General features: G+C 48.0%; 1 protein-coding gene across 1 annotated transcript in view; it reads right to left on the bottom strand.

The window, feature by feature from the left end:
• Positions 1-21,445, bottom strand: part of LOC144720864 (vitamin D3 receptor-like) — a 77,694-nt gene that overhangs the window by 29,245 nt on the left and 27,004 nt on the right. Inside the window, exons 3-5 of the mRNA XM_078597962.1 lie at positions 15,723-15,853; positions 4,598-4,782; positions 1,409-1,499 (exon numbers count right to left, since the gene is read on the bottom strand). Of these exons, the coding sequence (XP_078454088.1) occupies positions 1,409-1,499; positions 4,598-4,782; positions 15,723-15,853 (407 nt within the window). The remainder of the gene's footprint in view (positions 1-1,408; positions 1,500-4,597; positions 4,783-15,722; positions 15,854-21,445) is intronic.

The raw sequence follows: 21,445 nt of genomic DNA on the forward strand, positions 1-21,445 counted from the left end.
ACATGTTGAAATAAAACCAATGTCACCGATGGGTCCAGGGAGGGGGAAATGTTCCACTGGAGAGGAGAAGCTGGTTCGTGGTTAATTCAAATGCCCCTTTGAGCAGAATCACAGACAGGGGCTCATCTGAATATGTGAACAATTTTGAGCAAACATCACTCCTGGTCTGGACATAACCTGCGCAGGAAATGCATTAGGCATTATAAGGGAATAAAATGTTGGATAGCTGCCCAGTTGTCGGGATATATTATACTTTAAATGGTTTACAGAAACCAAGGCAACGCGGATAACTTGGAGAGGCCTGGCATGCAAGTCACGCTGACCCAAGCAGAACAACAAATGCCCAAGCCCCAACCAAAGGAAGCACATTGTCAGATTTGAAGGCGATGAGTTTCCCAGTCTCTCGTGGCACGTGCAGGAGTATGATTCAAATTACGCAGGCATCAAAAAAAATAACCACACGCACATGTTATGTTCATTTCCATACAAGCGATGTATACGTGTGTGTCTACGGGTGTATAAGAAGCATTCGGACCAAAAGTATGTACAAATGTGCCTTGTGGCCAAAAACAATAATCACTGTGTGAGCTTGACCAGAATCATTAGCAGAATTATTAAAGCAACTTTAATGGTAACATCCATCATTTTTTAGAAGGACACGTTGTGGCAGTGCAGAAACTCGGAATAACAAGGGTCACACTGTCGGTAAAAACACAACCAACACCTCTTGTTGGGGTGGCAGCACGACTGAGTGGTGAAAAGGTTTGCAGTTCGAGGTACTGGTTATAACATGGGGTGGGGAGCGGTGGTGTAGAAGTTAGCGCATTGGACTACGAATCTGGTGACCCGGGTTCAATTCCTGCTCACGACCAATAACTGTGGTGAATAACTAAACCAGTGCTGGGTCTTCCCGAAACAAACCCGGCTATAAATAAGTACCTGATGCGGTGTGAAAATATCAGCACTAGGGAGACAAAGGTGGCCGGGCATGGCGTAGGCCATCCACCCCATCGTATAGAGTGCCACCCTAAATAGTGCTTGCTAACAGCACTTGCCGCAATATCTTCTTAAGGCGATACAGAGTATCTTAATTTTTGTTAGAACATACTATGCAGTGACCGATGAGCGCCGTGTGGGTGTACAATTGGCTGCCCGGGGGGGTGGTGGTGAGGGTCGGGCGGTGGAGGGGCCAGCAGACAATTTGCCCTCAGCCTCACACAAGAGAGGGCGCCACAATGGGCCCATTTTTAGTTTCTGCCACTCAGGAATAAGTGGGCACCCCAATTGGCTTTTGACTCCGGGCCACCAGGTACCTCTGGCCAACTCTGACCGCCACTCCCAGTGTGGGCTACAGTCCTCTGCTCAAGAGTGCAGGTAAGGTGTGGACATGTGCGGAGTGGACGGACACCTGGCGTAGAGGAGCCGAAGGAGCAGTCCGTGGGAGCCTCCGGCATGGAACAGTCGTCACTCGAGTCGAACTCATCCTTGCGCACAGGGGGCTGCACACGATATCGCATGATGGGGAGGTGGGAAAGGGTGCACACATTTTTTAAAATGTAGTATCGCGTTTGATAAGGTCGCGTCTGCCTTCTCCGCGCTCACACAGAGAAACAGTGGTCAACTACCACAGTGCTTTCTTTCACAGCTCGCTCTCTCCGCTGTGGCAAACGATGAAAAAGAAATAACTCTGCGATACATTTTTATTCGGCTCACTGTGGTCCTTCCACGTTGTCACGGCGGCTCCGCGGACATCACTCGTAAATGCCGAAAATGGCATTAAACGGTCACCAAAGACAGTTGCGTTTCGCTCGACAACGTATTGGGCACGTATTGTGCCCAATACGTTTAACACGTCGGCTTTCGCGACCAATATCATCCATAAGACTTTTTTTTGGGTTAGATCGCGTAAATATATAAATGTGTCGTTAAAACCCGCCACCACCCGACACAGCCAACTAGTACATATCTGGCTGTCGCCTGATGAAGCTAGTTGTAATTACTGGCGAAACGTCGTACTCAGATTGTAAATGTTGTGGCTTAGCTCTCCAACACATCGGTGTGCTTCACTAGTGACAAATTGGCATGTTCTGTTTGTGCCCAATCGTTTCAACGATAAACGATTAAAACCCTAAACTATAAACTATTTTAAATTTTACCAGGTAAGGCCCACTGAGCTATATAGCTCTTTTTCAGAAGCGACCTTGCTACCGTAAATAATAGCTCAACCAAAGCGCATTATCACGTGGAAATGTATAGCAGCAGTCAAATACTCTTGAACGCATGTTCATTCTAAATGTGGAGGGAGGGGAAAAACGGAGGACCCGGAGAAATATTCACACGACCACGAGGAGAGAGCGAGAGAGAGACACGCAAACTCCAAATATACAGGCTGCTGTGCCGGGAGATCGTATGGAACCATCGGGCTCCGGATTGCAAGCCCAATGTGCTGATCATCACACCGCAGTGGCAGCATCACATAATACCGCAGTACATTGCATAAATCACACCAGCGTTTATTACAATTTTTGTTTTTTTACTAAATTAACTCGATGTGTGCGCCAGCTTCGTGGCCTGACCCGCGGGTTCACCGGAGGCCAGGCGAGGGCAGGATTGTTCCCACACCTCCAGCGCAATCTGCAGCCGCCTAATTAGCTCACAAAATAAAAGCAAATGTTTTTTATATAACACTAGAATGGTAGTGGTGCCAGACAACCACAAATAATAATATATATATAACACTGCCTTGAATAGCAATAAATGCAGTGTCGGTGACATTTAGGACGGTGGCCAAAAGGTTGCCAAACGAGGCGGTTCCGTAGAGGGAAGCAGCGGTTATGTAAAGTTTCATATAATTTCCTCTCCATGGCATAGTTACCCACGGTAGCGTGTTTCGTCTTTGCTATTCGTTTGCCCAAAGAGCAATTCCCACCGCGTGGTAGTCGAGAACTCGGCGGTAATACGAACTGCGTCCGAGCCGTGCAAATGAGAGAGAGAAAAGCCATAACAACAACGGCTAAATTGTTCTGATCAATGGGATGAAAGCACCTTCGTGAAAAAGACAAAGTACACTTTGTATCGACAAAGCTATCACGTTCTCTGGTTTAACATTACATCGCTCCGTCGTGCCGCATTAGCCCCGGCGCATCAAATCATCGGGGACCGTGTTACAAATAGCTCATCATAGCCCCGAACACACTTCAGCGATTGCTTTCCACAACACAGCTCAGCGTGGGTTGTTTGAACGACATGTCACACGGGTAAATTGTCGACGATATTCCAACAACAGTCCATGCACGATATCGCCGAGCCTTGCATGGAAATTACGTTAATTAGTTTTTTTAACAGCGGAAAGCCACCCTCAGTTCAAAAACAAATTTTTTTTCAGGAGGGTCCTGCTACATTTGGATCTTTTGCCAAAACCAAGCATGCCGCCTATGTTTAGCTGTGGGAGGAAACCAGAGAAGCACGGAAGAAACTCACGCAGAGCAGGAGGAAAGCACAGAAACTCCACACAGAGAGGCGCTAGAGTCATCAATCGAACTCAGTCGGTGGGTTCGACTTGGTGCCGTCCTGCCACAGTGCCAACCTGCCAGAGTCTCAACCTGACATCCTTGCAGGGTGCCAGGGGGTGAACGCATGCAGCGGAGGTATATTTTCAAAAGTTTTGAAAATAAAATTTCAGGTTAGCGAAGAATTGCTCACAAGAACAATGGAAGCAAAGGCTAGATATTTTATTGGAACGAATCAATTCGGAATCCGGAAAGGGCGCCGGGACAGGAGAAGCGATCGTAGGTGATGAGAATGCCGCTCTGCAGGAGCTGGGGGCGTCGCTTATCGTGTGCAAGGCGCTCCGAGATGCATCGGTGCAAGGGGCTCTCCATCAAAATCAAATCGTTATTGTCAACGGATGGATTTGCTGCATCGTAGGCAGAGTGAGAGGCGCTGCCTACGATGGGGATTGGCCTTCATCCAGCAGTGGATAGATCGAAGCTCAAGATGAATTAAAAGGGAGCCAGATGACAATGCTATAAAGTAGACATACATTTTCAAGTTCAGCTGAACTTCTAAGCTTTAAACATGCTACAAACGTCACATTAATGTAACAATGAGCAAAGCCCACAGGCAGATCGATGACCAATATTATTAAATACAATATTTACCAAAACATTTTTATTACAATGACCTACAACACTATTTCATATACTGTACTTCATATATTTCCTGTACACACCCAATGTAATACATCTTGACGTGAAATGCCTCTTGCACAACCAAAATCCAGACCACACTGGGCCGACGGTGTCATTGCGTGGGGACACCAACACAGGCGCGCCCACACACAGGGCAGCCCTGCATTTAGAGCCGAGATGCACATTATTGTTTCCTGACACCATGAGTTAAAGGCAAAGGTGCAGCACTGCAATGGCTTTGCTCATGCCACTCTTCCACGCCCGCCACGCGTCTTGGAGGAGGTAAGAGCACCCAAACTTAACCCCATCGCATGCGACCATCCGCTGTCATGAGCAGACGGGGAATGCAAACCCACTTTGCCACGCAGCCGGTCCGGATGCCATCGTCCTATCCTCGCGCCACTCACCCGGAACTGCCCGAAGTCCGAGTAGGAGGAGTCGTAGGTCTTGTGGTGAGCCTCAATGAGGGTGGCTATCATTTGCTCCTGCTCCTCCGACATCTGTGGCCGACACTTCTCCTTGCAGGAGTCCTCCATCTTTCTCTTCATGATCATCTCCTTTTTCCTCTGGAGCTCTTCCTCCGTCATTATCACTGCGAGGTCGTGACCACATCGGGGTTGGGGGGGGGGGGGCAGCGAGGTAGGAAGGGGGGGGGGCAACTGTTGCGATCAGGCCGTACACCAAGCTACTGCTGCCGCTCTCTCCGCGACGAGCATTCCGTGCGGGCTGTGCCGCTCGTCACTCGGCATGATGGACACTGTGCCGGCCATGCGCGGCTTAACACAGAAATGCAACGTCGCGCAGAGCTGCACAGCACAACCGCGAAAAAAACACACATACGCAGTAAGCACACAAAGCTGTTGTTCATGATCACAGTAGTATTTGGGTCTGCAAACACTTCCTACGCGGAGTAATTATTTCAAACACCCCCTTTGTGTACCGCATGGGAGGCGCGGTATAATAAACATCAAAGTTGCACCTCCAATTAGCGCACTTTAACTAGGTACGTTGCGAAAGAAGTTCTACATACATACAAACGATGAAGATGATCTTGATACGACCGGTTTCATTTGTTAAAGAATGGCATAGGAAACTGAAGAGGGACTTCTTGAATTTACATCTCCTTTTCCTTTCCAGAAAAAGACGAGATGACCCGAAATGTGATACAACGCATAGTCCCACGCTATATATATATACACCGCACGCAGCACCGCCATCATCGTCGTAGCGTCATCGCACACAATCTCAAACGCTAAATTGAAAGACCATTCCGCAATGATCAAAATGATTTATGGAACAAGGTCTTGGCAAAGGGAGCTGATGGGTGGCTCAAATGGGTGCAAAGTTATTTATTTTACGATTGATAAATGTTCATTTCTATTAACAAGGATGGGGGGTTGGAAACGGCACGGGGTGCTAGCCATGGACTGTTTGAAGGAATACATCTGGGCGATTCTCACGATTTTATTCCAAAACTCGACTACGATTCCAACAGAGATTGCCCAGCCGTAGTGCCAAGTGGACGGGCAAGGGCTACAGGAAAGGGACAGAGACTTCACGGAAATATCAATGCCCAATCTCAAGCAGCTGTGCCCACTCTAGCAAGAGTCTCCTCTGAACGTGTGAATACAGTATCAGAACAGACACTTCAACATGAGTGATCACAAGCGTGCTTCCCTGCAACATGCCACTGCATTCCTGAATCCTGGAAGGATCCCCCCCCCCGAATAAAGTCTAACGTTCACAATTTAGGCCTCGATTTTTATTCAGTAGAAATGTCACAATTGGCTGTTTGCAGTTTAAGTTTCAAGATTCCTCAAAATTTCTGGAGAGACCACATTTGTGTCCCCAATTGGCCTGGCACCTCACTCATTCTTTTTGCTTGGACGACTGCCATGCAGTCGTAATAAAATCTACATGAAAAATAAACAGCTTATTCTTTGGGTCTTTCGGTAAAGTCACGTAAATAGGTTCAAACAAAATAACAAAAAACTACGACGTTTCGATCGCAACACAAGCGGTGACGACAAGCGGTGACGACCGCTTGTGTTGCGATCGAAACGTCGTAGTTTTTTGTTTGTTTCTTTGAACCTATCTACGTGACTTTACCGAAAGACTCAAAGAATATGAATTCCTGCAGTCACGAAAGCTTTAAGTCAAGAATCAACAGCTTGCTTCTGGATGCAAATGCAGACAGAAAGCATACGTATGAATGTTCCCAGGCCCAATTACATCAAATTAAATTCTTAGGAACGGTTGCACACTATGCATTTAAGTATAGTCCATGTGAGGCAACAGACTTTAAAATTATACAGATACTAAAACTACTAAAACGAAACTATTTTTATTTTACCAGGTAAGGCCCACAATATATACAACACCACAAAACATGGCGACATATGATAGTTCAACAAACCGGCTTATGTGCAAATGTGTGGCAGCCAAATATTCTAGAGCACATTTCTAAATATGTAGAAAGAGCCAGAGAGAAATCCACGTGACCACAGGGAGTACATGCAAACTCCAAATATACAGGCGTCAGGTTCGAGATGTTAACTACCTTGGCCTATATACCAGGCAAGGTAGGCCCCATCTCGCCACCGTGGTGCCCCAATAGTAGCAAAGTTAGCCAGCAAGCCCTTAAATCATGGCGAAGAGGTTACGGTGACATGAAGCGTGATTTAAATGACTAATTCTAAAGCGCACATACACACAAATTGTGTGCACTTGCTGCACGTTGTCTAGGCGCGAATACATAATTGGCTTTGAAAATTGATTTTGAGTGGGCATAATTGGTCAACTGCTGTAATGTGTCATTATCGTATAAAACAACATCACATTTGATGCACGCCAGACTTCAGGGAGCTGTAATGACCGATTAAAGGAAATGGTACCGATAGATACAGTTTGTCACTTGGAACACGACGCATTATACACTTTTTATTTAACAGATGCCATTATGCGGTAAAAGAAGCAGAAGGAAAAAAAGACACACTTGGTACATTTTTATTTCTTTAAGCCGGCTCTCCCAGCTTGAACAATATTAAAAGTTGTCGTGTCAAATCGGTGGCATCGATGAGCATCAAGCAGAGACAACGAACGCAAGCCAAGCGTGATGTACATCACCGCACGAGCACGCAGCGTACGAAGGCTGGCCCGGCCCGTCTACCTCGAGAAGGAGGAAATCACGAAGGTTGGAACATAGCTGTCCTGGGGACACCAACCCCCAGATACGAGGGTGGCGATCAATATGTCTCTTCTCCCTAGCCCAGGGGTCGGCAAACCTGTGGCTCCGGAGTCGACAGCGGCTCTTTAAGGACTGCTTTGTGACGTTATCTAAGGACAGCCGTCACATATTACTGGTAGGAACCACCTGGTTACACCAGCCCACAGGGGATTATTGCACTTTTCGGTCGTGCAGGGAGGGGCTGGGTGGGGAGGAGATGGTGGGGAGGGGCTGGGTGGGGAGGGGCTGGGGCTGGGTGGGGAGGAGCTGGTCACCCCGTGGTGCCCTTATAAAACTCAACGTTTAACCTACTCACGCCGGCTTGTGCCCGGCCTCACAGTCGGCCATATTTGCGGAATACACCACGCCGCCGTTGACCCTGGCCATTGACCGAGCAACCCAACGTTCCTACCAGCTCCCTCCGCAGGAATGTGTTCACATTGCACTGCGACTCTTGAAATATTGGGGGGCTCTTTCCCGAATTCGAAAAAAAGGCTCTTTTGTTAATTTGGTTTGCCGACCCCTGCCCTGGCCCATCCTGCCACTGCTATTCCCCTGGCTCCCACTCTAGCTACCTCAACCCCTACCACTAACCCAACGCTCAACACTAGCCCTTTCAACTACCCCTCCTTAACCTTTCCCCGAGTGTTCTCCTCGTTGTCCCCATAACTACACAACCACTTTCAATAACAACCCCACTCTTTATTATCTCAACCACTATAATCGTACGTGCAATTTCGTAATTGCTGTGAAGCACCTTGGAATAAGGCATGATATATATTTTAAATATATAAGATAAGATCGATAAGAATCCAGAGTGGGACCTGAGCCTTCAGCAGGGGTAGGTAGGGGACTCAGCCGCTTTACAGCCGCCCTCCCCGCCAACGCTACAGGGCTGCCCGTCGCAGCAAAGTAAAAACAATCCTCGCCGAGCCCGACTTGCCGTGCGATGAGGCACAACAAAATGGTCAAAACCCCGAAACTCTACGCAGGGAGACCGCCGCTTGTGGAATAAAAAAAAAAGCCAAAACGTGGTGCCCCCCGCAGCGCACGTTTCACCAGTCGGCGAGTGGTGCCGTGCGGCCCCCTGAAACAAACGCGTCCACAGCTCGACGGGAACGCACGTGCAAGGATGCGCACGGTGTGCTGGCGATATTGCGCTCAGCCTTGTTTCGCACAAACAAGGTGGCATTGTCCATTCAATAAACTAGCTAGGTTTGAAAGTTCGATGGAAGGTGGTGGGTGGGGGGGCAAAATAAAATGTAGTATCCCATACGCTTCACCCTTCTCTCTGCCGTGTGTCCAGGCTGTGCGCTAGGTGTAATTTTTTTCGCCATGGCGTCTTAACATCTTACTCCACATGCCGGGCAGTTTCTGCAGGCACCGAATACATTCTAACTTTAAAAAAACTATTTAGACTAATTTTATTTAGCTTTGTAAGGCCCACTGAGCTATATAACTCTTTTTTTAGAAACGACCTGGCCACAAATTATAGCTCAAACAGGTGGCTTATCACGTGGAAATGCATCGAAACGCACGTTTCTGAATGTAGAGGGAAGACCCGAAGGACCCAAACAAAAATCCACGCGAACACAGGAAGAACATCCAAACTCCTAATATACAGCGGTCGGGATCGAAGCCACGACCTCCTGTATACCAAGCGAGGTAGCTAACATCTCGCCACCATGGCGCCACATTGAGTCGAACCGCGTATGACAGGAGAGCGAAGCGGCACAACTTTGACAACGACGAGACAGCAATATGCCTGCCATCGTTTCCAACTTACGTTGCAAAGAATTGCTCCTCGCATTCACGTTAATTTAGTTGATTCTCAAAGGAGGCACCCGATGCTGGCCGGGGGGGGGGTTCAACCTCTTCCCACACAGATCGCAAAGCCGTGCACGCGTTCACATTTATTTTCTTGCCACAGCCGACAGAGTCACCGAAATGAAAGCGCCAAGGCGTGGGCGCGACCTCCCTTGTACCGGCCGCGTCCGTGACCTTCTATAAGCAGCTCGTCATTTGTCAGCGCCCGGCGAAATTTCACGCCGGGATAACGAGTCAGATGCTACACAATGACGTGACGGGACGTCGACGCAGTTTCAAACAGACATCGTATCTCATCGGTAAACCCGGCTGCGAGAGTTTCTCCCTAACGCCGCGTGACACTTTAATCTGCGCTCTGTCTCATCAACGAACAAACAGCGGGATTTATTCCACACCAAGTAGTTGACTTCACGTTTCGCTAAACAGCTCGCCATGTCCGTTACTACTCGGGTACGATCTAAAATTGTATGATATCATGGTCATCGCGACGTCAGTTTCCCATAAATTTGTTATTGAATTTAAACATTTTATTTTATTGTTTTTTGTGCTTTGCTGGAAGTCCGAATTAGAATCACTTCACAAGTTATTTGCAGTTCATGGAATGCAAAGCTGCCGTATATCTTCTAATCATTGGAACTTCACAATATATATATACAAGACCTTAGAGTAATTTAACTAACTACGAAAATAACGACATTCTATATTTACCATGCCGTCACTCGGTGAGAAAAAACATCGCAAATAAATAATTTAACATATAATCGCTATTTATTTCAGATTTTTCATTACCGACTTTGTTGTTTCATGAAATGTGTCAGAAAAAGGAAATAATTAAGAAGAATAAATAAAATGATCAACAAAGAAATCGCAATGCGATGAAATTCTGCAAAATGGCCGACGCAATCGTTGCGGGCCCCTGTACGACGCAGATCCGGCGGCTCCGCCACGTTGCGGTCACCTCAAGTCATTTACCGTGGTCCCGAGAGCCACGGTCGCAGCACTCGGGCTTCGGACAAGACGGACAGAATACAGCGTCAGATAAAGAGCGGAGGTTTGCGCGGGATTGCCGACGGTTCAACACCGTGCTGCTGATATCACTGCGACGGATGTGAACGACCCCCGTGCGATGCCATGGCAGTGGCCGTTGCGACGGCGTTAGAGCACGCAATTAAGAGCACAATATGCAGGTTCTAACGATAGCGCCGTTATCGCTCGTTATCGCTCGTTATCGTGTACCCTTGGAGGGGGGAAAGGACAATGTTTAACAATAACTTTGAGAAAGAAAAAAAAGATAGCCGTCCTATCTCAATGCGGGGCCTCGTCTGCTCACAAATGAAAGATAAATTAATTCAATTGAACTCTACATTATGTCCTTTCATGGCCTTGCACAGGCAAAAGGAAACTTAGCTAATATCGCGACTACAGCTTCTAGAATGTAACCGATGCACCATTTGCATATTTTCATAAAATCCGCTGCAGCTCTTTTACGGGTCGAGCAGTGGGTGACGATCACAGATCTGCCGCATCTCCTAACGGAGACTCAAACAGAATTCCGGAAGACTCGGCAGGTGCAGGAGAAGTAACTGTTCTCGATTCATCAACTTCTTTATTTGTCATCACCGTGACCAATCCACTGCTGGATGAAGGCATCCCCTTTCCCGCACACCCCCGCCCCACCCCACCAAAGTCATCCTCACAGCAGATGTTGGCGAACCATCGAAGAAAGCCGGTCACTGCAACCCGCACTTTAAAATTAGCTTTTGCGTCCGTCTGGAATGCTCTTTCTTTCGAAATAGGGAAGCCACTGGAGCTATGCACTTTAAAATCATCGAAATTGAAAACTCATTTCTTTAGAACTGCTTTTAGTGTTTAGTTTGTTGTCCATCCCCCGCACCTTCGATTAACGCGGTTGGCTACGTACGGTACAAAAGAAGTTGAACACACGTGCGTACAAATACACTGCCACATCCCTCACAACACCGCCAACCAAGAAATTCAACATCCACAGCACCTGCACGGAATGTTCCAGTGAAGGGAAAGGTGCAGCCTGTGAAACTGCTCGCTCACGACACTGCTGGCGGGAGGGCCTCCACTCAGAGGGCGCTCCATGGGACCGCTCTATCGAGGGTGTTTGGGTAACTCTGTCATGCTGGTCGGACGTTTTGGAAGAGCTGAGAGTAATCACAGCATTCCCATATCAATTAGAGGGCTTTTTTTGGGTTAGAAAGCGTGAATATAAATGTATCGTTAAACCCGCCACCATCCGGCACAGCCAATTAGTAAGATTTGTTACGTAAACAAATCATGCCAACTCGTTACTAGTACAGCACACCGGTGTGTTGGAGAGCAAATCCACAACATTTACAATTCGATTACGTGACAAACCTTACTAATTGGCTGTGTCGGGTGGTGGCGGGTTTAACAACACATTTATATTTACGCACTCTAACCCAAATAAAACCTCTATTATGGATAATATTGATCGCGGAAGCCTACGTGTTAAACTGACCATGCCCATAACTCGCAAATATCATCTGATGCACGTGTCCTCTATGTCTAAATGTAATCAAAGCATGCACCAATCCACGTTGCTTTGTGCACTCTTCACTATTTAGCCTTTTGTGACTCGAGTACACGTACATCTAGAGCCCTTGTGTCAATCCACTGCTGCATGAGAGCCTCCCAACGCCATGTGGGTCATGGGGTGTTCAATATTTGATCATATTTCACCGTGGCGGTCAGTGCGGGTTGAAGGCGGATAGCATAGACAATGAGGCATAGTGCAGTACCACAACTGATTTTGCTGCGCTGCCTGCCTGCTGACAATGTAACGCCACAGTAGCCTCCGTCAACAGTTATTATGCATTGTCGTCATTATCCACGCTCCATCCTGCTTAGCTTCTGTTATTCTGACGAGATGGGCCACATTCTGGGTGATTTGGTCATCTGCTGCAACTTGGATCAAGTGCATTATCTATTGCTCATTGCTATGGACTAATGGCTCACATGTAACGCTTTTGTCGCTTGTTCAGCGCCCTTGTAATGGCCTCATATGTTATGGCACTATACGTTTTGTTGTTGTTGTTTTTGTATTAATTAGGAATGCAGCAAATGAGAATGGACTGCAGTTAGGGGCCACGGTTGGTTCACCTCGAGGTTGACAGATAGGCACGCAATCACATACGTCAACACTGTGTGCACAACTTGACGCCAGGGCCCAGGGGAGTTGTCAAGGTTGGGATGAAAGGTGGAGCCACAGGTGATCTTGCAGCAAGCTTACGTGATGGATAGCAATCTTTCTACTAGCTATTGGGTTTCAGAACCAAGAATAAGTGCTCTTTTAGGCAAACTCACAATGATGGGCTCCACTGAAGAGTTATTTATTTGGTTACACTCATACGTACGTATCTACATACGAAGTGCCCAGTGTAATCAACGCAAGTTGTCAAAAACGAGCCGCTATTTGCATGCAGTGTGAAGGCCAGGCTGCGACTCTTAAGCGACTAGTCTGGGCCACTCAACACGGCAAACTGCCCAAAAATGTAATATTATTATTATTCCGCTTGTTTACCCAGTCTCAAGACTCCTTTTCATAGGGTCCTGCCAAGTTTGTGTGAGTGGGAGACAATGTTGCCAAGTGTTAATTCCTTCTGAGTAATTTGCAAGTAAATTTTCGGCATTGGAATGTTTGTCAAATGCAGTACAAACTCCACACAGAAAGGCACCAATGTTGGGAATCAAGCCCAGGCCCTTCTTGCTGTGAGGCAACACATGTTACCACTCTGCCAACCATGCTGCCTCACTGTAAGCCTAGAAAGTTAGCCGGATATTTGATTTCACGCTCATGAGATAACCAATCACAATTTAGCGGGGGGGTTGGTGGGGGGGGAAAACACACAAACCCGGTCGGGCAAAGGTCATTCAAAGTTGCTACGACAGAGAGATCAAATACACCTCAGGTGCACGCACGACACCGAGCAGTTACGCACGCTCCCTGCAGCGCGCAGTTGATCCCAAGCAAGCCTCAAAAGCGTCTGCTTTGAGCGTGGTTACATTGGGTATTATTTACATTACCGGTAATTGCACAGGGGAAAAAACCCGCTAAAACTACATTCTACAGGATTTGCCGCGTAAAATGAAACCGCCGAGCAAATAAAATACCTAAATAGTTTTTTTTTTAAAGGAACATTAAGGGGAGCCGCCGTGGTTTATGAGTTAGCACAGTGGTCGCTGGTTTCATTCCATGTCTTGCCACGGCAGTTGAAACAATGCGGGGGGGTTAAGGTTTTATTAAAGAAAAAAATCCACCCGTGCTTCTACCAACCCGGAAGCATGAATGGGTTCGCCAAGGTTAGTGGATCGGCAGGTCACCTGTGGCGGGGTAAAGTGAGGGCATGCCCCCGTCTCTTCCGAGACATCTGGTCAGCGAGGAGGAGTAGGACAAATACCCTCGAGCACTCCCTCTCGTAGAGTCCCTTTCACCAGCAGTGGCCTGAGTGACTGAGCCAGTGAGCAATGGCAGGGTTGCGAGCGAGGGCACATGTAGCCACGCAGTAACTTATGCCGCCGTGCTGCTTGTACTTTCGCGTCCACCAAATCGGTGTGTAGTTCATTTGCCGAAATTCCACTGGATAAAATTACCGGTGCTCGACTTTCAGAACCGGTAAATCGGATTGTGAAAATGCTTACCAGTTTAGCGGTTATCGTTTAACAACCATAGTCTGCTTATGTGCTATAAAAAAGAGGGGTCACGGTCTGAAATGTCGCCCCTTTATATACGTTTCCTTTGAAGGCAGTGGCTATTGACAAACATGCCGCGTTTCTGTTGTGTGCGCTTGACGCGCGCCACGGTTGCACTGCAGCCAGAGATTTGATAATTTGTTTTTTTACCCTTTTATCTGGCAACAAAACTGACACCTTTTTTTTAAGAGGAGTCATGTTTGCATTGACCACAATACCTGCGGTTGGAATGCAAACAAAAAACACAACTCTGATAATGTATGCACTGTTTTTCTTCTTGGTTCTTTCGGTAAGTCACGTAGAAGGGAAATAATAAAATAATAATAATAAAACATAATATTATTATACATAATATATTTCAGATTATTTTATTATGTTTTATTTTTATTATTTTATTACTTCCCTTCTACGTGACTTTACCGAAAAAACCAAGAAGATGAATCCCTGCAGTCACGAAAGCTTTAAATCAAATTTAATGTGTGCACTGTCCTTGAAATTGATTGGTCCACACCCGAGACAGCTTTTCTTAAAGCCTAGTCTCACATGGTGTTGGACCAGATGACGCCAAAAGGCGCACAACTCAAAGACAATGCACCATCAGAGAATGAGAGCTCGGGGAAGCATTTACACCATTGGAACCACCTTTGCCAGTAGCAAAATATGATTGGTTTTTTACCCTTATATCTGGCAACAAAACTGACACCTTTTTTTTACAAGGAGTCATGTTTGCATTGACCACAATACCTGCGGTCGGAATGCAAACAAAAAACACAACTCTGATAATGTATGCACTGTCCTCGAAATTGATTGGTCCACACCAAAGACAGCTTTTCTTAGAGAGACTCCTTGTAAAAAAAAAGTGTCAGTTTTGTTTCCAGATAAAAGGGTAAAAAAACAATTATCATATTTTGCTACTGGCAAAGGAGGTTCCAATGGTGAGTCAGAGATTTGTTTCGTTTTGACGTGTTGTTTTTGAGCTCCCTTTTCCACCCAGTTCTGAACGGTCACATCTGCAGCATAGACCGGATGTGTATGCGTGCACGTGTGCATGCGTGCATGCGTGGATAGAGCGGTGGAGTAGTGGTTAGTGTAATGCGGGGCGGAGGGCACTACGACCCTTTTGTCAGTCCAACTTAGTAGCACGAGCACAGGGACCCGCATTTGACTACCGGCCACGAACATCATCAGTAGCGAATATCTGAATTGGTCCCTGCACCTCCCGTAGGTCGGATCAGCCTTAAATGAGTGCCTGGAAATCCGTTAACATCAGTACTGTGTAGACAAAATGTCCACCATTCAAGCCTTCATTAGGCTCTCGCTAACAGCACTTGCCCCAAAAGCCCGTGTCGGTTACATTTGAGGGGTGGGGGGGGTGACCTTTGTACTTTTCCACCGGCACATCCGAGCCAAGAAAGGGTCAGGGGGCCCCTCATGGTACGGTTAGTTTTCCACCGGCTATCCTGCCGAGCCAATCCAGAACCCAACCGTTATACAATGCTTCGTAAGACATCTGATTCGGGCTCAGGGACAGCACTAATGGCGACACTCATCGTGTGCGATGTACGTTAGCGCCACTAAAACAACGGCGGAGGCGCCGCGTCACCGACGCGCATCTCGACTCGTTGACCTCGTGCGACGCTCGTGACACGGCAAATCTTTTTGGCTGGCACGACATGGGGTCCCGGCACGACTCGGTTGTGTAGCGAAAGGACATTTGCGCGTCTTCATTGTCCACTCACACTCCTTCATCATGCCGATGTCCTTGCAGCGTTTGAGCCGGCACGATTGGCAGTGGCGGCGGTTGTCCTTGGTGATGCTGCACCTCCCGTCAAAGGGGCAGGTGAAGGAGGCCGAGCGCTTCATGCTCCTCCTGCGCGACACGCGAACGCACACAACGCACACGCACGCATGCAGGCAGGCGCGTGCGCCGCACACCGATGAGTCTCCCCGACCATGAGGTACGTCCCGCGGACAATATACACGTCGTTTTATTCGAGGGTGACGAAGAGTGTGAATACCCAGACTTCAGTGACAGCCTCGAATGAGATTAACCGCGTTTATAAGTTACAACACTACGATTCACATTGTCTAACATTCAGGCTGATCTCTGTACGCGGCTGTTCAAAAGCCAGAGTGGTGTCATGCTGCTCAAATGAGCGCTTTGGCATTGGTGCTCATCTATGGTTTGACAGCTCTGAGGCTGTGGTAGAAATTATGCATTTCTATGGCAGGGGCGAGTCCATCCATAGAAAAACCATTGTGTTGACTTGCTTTTTAATCGACCCCAGGATAGATGATGGGCTGGCTAAAAACCCCAAGCAAAATTTGAAATCTCAACCTATGACAATCTTAAAATGTTCTCTAAATAACAGAGAACCAATAAGATTACCTAAAGGGCTCATTTCTGTAAAGCAGCCGTTATTGGTGGTCGTTGTAAAAAAAACTAGATTATTTTGGGTTAAAACATTTATCTTCTTCTAAAAAAAGAGTTAACGTTAAATAACGTCACAAATAGGCAGCGCAAACGAGCGGGGGCTAAATATGCCAGGAGAAACATTCCAAATACCTTCCTCAGCACCGTGGGACGGCAGGGGTATAACACAATAATTATACAGCTCGCGACTGTGGCGCAATACTTAATGGCATTTCACGACGGCAATTCACCTGGGAACGCGCACAGAATACAAACGCAACACCTATGCGAAATCAATGCGGAGCCCAATAGGTTTGGCGTTTTTAATCGGCCACGCTGCGTCGCCACGGAAGGTGGGGAGGGGGCCCACCGCCCACCCTTTAGGGAAGATAGAAAACCGTGGTGGCCACACACTTCGGTAAGTTCACGGTGTGCGCCAGGCAAGACGAGCAGCGGTGGCATCACCGTTTAGCCAAATAAGCAGGCGCTCGTGTGGGCGCGTCTCTCTCGCGTCAATCACTTGGCAGCGGCACGAGCCTTGTCACGGGCACTCGCACAACGGTAGCTCCTGCAAAGCCGGCATGCACTTGGACCCTGTCTGATATACAGACTGGGGGTGTAGCCTATCCGTCCGATCGTACAACCTGTTGTTCGGTATCGTCATTATTATTTACTTGGCTTAGCTGAAGCCCCGGGGCTCGCTCAATTTGTCTGAAAACACAAGTGCGAGCACTTGACTTCCATTTGCACGAATAATTTCACCAAACCAAATCTGCGTGGAGAAAAACAGCCAGTGACGCACACAGAGGCCGGGTGACAACCTCTTCTGAATCCCAATGCCCCCCCCTCCTGTCTCTGCCTGACTCGGCTCTGTGCTGTCAGATGGGAGTTTGAGATAAACACGCGGGAGATGGTGGTGGGGAGGGGGATGTCGCTCTCTGTGACGCCTCGAGTGGAAAAAGGGGTGGGGGGTTATGAAGAGGGGGTGGGTCGGTGGCTTGATGTTCTGCTCCCCCAGGGCCTGCGCCAGATCTGAAACTGAGTGTCCAATTCAATTAAAGCCGCGTTCCTGAGCCCATTATTGCTTTAGAGCACAATCGCCGTGCTCGGGCCTGAAGGCCTAAAAACCCAAAACAGGCGAGCGGCAGACAGTGCCGAGGAGCGGTTAAAAGCTGGCGGAGACGAACAACTGCGTCGTGGGAATCGAGCGAGGCGAGGCTAAAAAAAAATTCAAAAGAAGACGATCTGATGTAATTCTGAGTCGAGCAGTGTGAGGAAAGAGAGAGGTCGATTTCAACAATGAGGTGGAAGGATGAGGGGAAACGGCGCATCTGTTAGAATGAGTCATCGGCAGCAGGGGTAGGTGTCAAGGTGTGAAGTTCACGGACACAGTGACCGAACGTAGCAGTGGTAGCGGTGAAAGAGTAACCAAGCAAGTGAAATCTGTACTTCTCTAGGCAACCCGAATCACGAAAGACGTCGCAATTCGGCACGCTTTAGACAAAAACGGCATCGGAATATGACGAGGGGGTGTACGAATGCCCGTACAGAGTGAAGTGTTCAGCTTTGCGTAAACAGTCGCAGCAGGTCGACTAAAATCGGCATTCACAGAGGCTTCCAATAAATCACACGGCGGTGAGACAGCGCGTTACGAGCACAGGAGGCGGTGGTGGCGTGGTTTGGTAAACGACAAACAACCGCCACGTGGAGCAATGCTGCTCCGCCATTATTATCCGCTTCGGGTTTTACTGATCGCCACAGGTGTTAGCAATGCGCGGTGGCACATTCCGCTCGCGTAGATGATGATGATGTGTGTGTGCCACGTGAAGTGAAGTTTCCCGATTGGGAAATTGGCCCCAAGAGCAGCTCGAGAGCTATTTTAAAAGCAAGCCCCCACGAGTTTCCATCGAGGCACACGCCCCCCCCCCGGCCCCTCTATCACCACCACGTGGGCACAGCGGCCGTGCCCACGCGGCTTTCCTACGGGGATGCAAATCGCGGCAAAGTGCCAGGGCGAATTCCGATTTCCAGGAAAAGCAAAAATCCAAAATCGTCAATAACAAGAGCGGCGCTAAAAACCGAACACACTGACAGGTGGGGGGGTGGGGGGGTGGGGGGGTGGGGGCATCGGCTTGAGCCACGCACGGCTCCACCGTGAATTCCGGCAGAGTCTGTGAAACTTTTCTCAGCTCTTGCGCCGGACCAAAAAAAATATACGGCGGTCGCTTTAGCGTTTAACAACTCTTGCCTCTCGACCTGCACGCCAGGTGAAACAACAACGGTGCAAGTTTCTTACAACCCCCACCCCTCACCACCTCTGTCCAGCCAGCAGTGGAAATGTTTACTTCGCCATTGGTGGATCGGCAGGCCGGGTGTGGTAAAGTGTAAGTAGTGTGAGCACACTGCACTACGAACCCGGCGACCAGAGTTCGATTCCCACTCACGGACAACACCAGTGACGATTATTTTAACTGGTCCTGGGCCTTCCCTAGGTTCGACTCAGCCTCCAATGAGTAGCTGGTGCGGCGTGTAAACATCATCACTGGGGAGACAAAGGCGGCCGAGCGTGGTGCTGGCCACCAACCCCTTTCGTGTGGCGTGCCGGCCTTCATAGGTGCTCGCTAACAGCACTTGCCCCAACAGTCTGTTACGGCTACAGGGAGGGATCTTTGTGTTGTCTTTGTAGTCCCACCTCTTACAAGACGTCTGGCCAGCGTGGAAGCGTGGCCCAAAACAAACCTCCAGGAGGAGCACTCAAGAGCGCTCTCAGTAGCGGATGGCCTTCTGCCAGCAGTGGTGTGAGCAACAAATCTCAGGCCTGCACCTTTACCTTGACCCTCGCAGTCAAGTTTTCTGTAACGAGTTGCATTCATTGATTTGGCAATCGTACCGTAAACATTTTTTTTTTATCATTGCATTGTAACTCGTCTTAGTTTGCTTCTCAATGCCAGATTTGTGAAAAGAATATCCATTGTGATGTATGCATACAGTATATTTAATATATAACAGCTGTTATGTAATTCAAGGGATTAGCTTATTTAGGGAGATGCTCCCAGCATACGGAGAAAAGCTTTGGACAGTACGATGAACAAAAAAACACAACGCAGAGCCACACACAGCCACAACAGCAAAAACCTACGCAGCACTAAGTCAAGGCTTTACGTCTGGCATTTTTGATTTTATTGGCTTCGTAACCCCCGGGGTGGGCTCTTTGTTGAAAAAAAGAGACTCGTAGTCTCAACAGGCTCCCACCTGGTTAAAAAAATCCACTTCACTTAAATGGGAACACCTGCAAGATGGGGCTCTAAAGGGAGTGCACACAAAGTCCACTCTGCATTTTCCAGGCAGCTGGCATGGTGCAAAGCTGCGTGCGAGCGATCCCTCTGTGAAGGTGGCGGTCTCTGTACGTTACCGCGGCTGGGCTGAGCAATGTCGCTCTCCGCGTGTGGTCTCGGGCCGTGTGCCACGTGTCAGAATGAGAATATTTATACTGGAGGAATCTTATGAGCTATAAAGCTCTTTTGCCACAGATGTCCGGTAGGGGCAGGTCAGAACGTTACAACAACAGTACAAAAACACGACAGGAGTGCCAAGTATAGGAAAGGTAAACAAATCACTTTAAAAAATATATACAAATAAAACGAGTCTATTTGTTTCCTTACCAGGTGAAGCCCATTGAGCTATTAGCGTCTTTTTCAGAAGCAGCCTGACCACAAATGAAAGCTCAACGAAGTGGCTTATCATGTGGAAATTTACAGCAGCAAAATAATCTCAACGTATCGGTCGGCACGATGCTCGACGTTTCACCCCACGCGGAGAAGAAGCTACCAGAAACGTCGGATGTCACAGCGGAAAACGTGCGGTGACGGCCAAAACCCCACAAATCCGAGAGCTTTGACTTAGTTCAGTCTGCAGGCGGTGGCGCAGTCAGCTGTTGCCAGTAGACAGACGTACAGCCACACGTACTGCACAGCCCATTTGTCAATCCACTGCTGGAGATCTTCCCGATACCGTGTCGGCTGTGGTGGATACTTGACACATACCTCATCCCGTTGGTCAGTATGTGTCAGTAATGGTGGGGGAGGGTGAGGTGGGGGGGGTACTGAACTGGTCCAGATGACATTGCTGTTGGCTGTAGTTAAGCTCAAATTGCGGGGTTCATAGTTCGGTTTGCCAACTGCTGCACAAACACTGCTCCTCCACATATCACAATGGTTAAATGTGAAATGAGGTAATATGGGGTGGGTTGGCGGTTAGTGTACGCTGCGCTACGAACCCGGTGACCCGAGTTTTAATCCCGGCCATGATCTGAAGCCATTCTGGGCATCCCATTCAGCAACTCGCACTGTCCAGAGTGGTGAAGTTTGGTCAAATAGCCTCCATTACTGGCACATCAAGTAGAGGCCTTCAAACATCCAGCAGTGAATTGAAAAATGGCCAAAAACAATAAACGTATAGCTTTCTGATGTGTTTCCTGGTGTCATTCATGCTAAACATCATGCATTACCACCCTAAAGCATAGAGCCATTCAGTACAACTGTGAAACCAGGGTAGTGAACCTAAAAAAACCTCTGTTTTGGAGAAATGTTATATCATACATTACAGATATAATCATACATCACACAGGCTTCGATTTAAAGCTTTCGTGACTGCAGGGATTCATCTTCTTGGTTCTTTCGGTAAAGTCACGTAGAAGGGAAGTAATAAAATAATAAAAATAAAACATAATAAAATAATTATCACGACGTTTCGGCCACAACGCAAGCAGCCGTCCTCAGGTGAAGAAACAGGTCTGTCGAGAAGATTCAGACGCTGTCTTCTCGACAGACCTGTTTCTTCACCTGAGGACGGCTGCTTGCGTTGTGGCCGAAACGTCGTGAGAATTATTTTATTATGTTTAATTTTTATTATTTTATTACTTCCCTTCTACGTGACTTTACCGAAAGAACCAAGAAGATCACACAGGCTGTTGAGGCAAGTGCTGTTCATGAGCACCGCTATGAAGGCCGGCACAGCGCACGAAGGAATGGTGTGGACAGATCCACGTCT

Source organism: Lampetra planeri, chromosome 10, assembly GCF_965212315.1.
Source record: "Lampetra planeri chromosome 10, kcLamPlan1.2.h2, whole genome shotgun sequence".
NCBI lineage: Eukaryota > Metazoa > Chordata > Hyperoartia > Petromyzontiformes > Petromyzontidae > Lampetra > Lampetra planeri.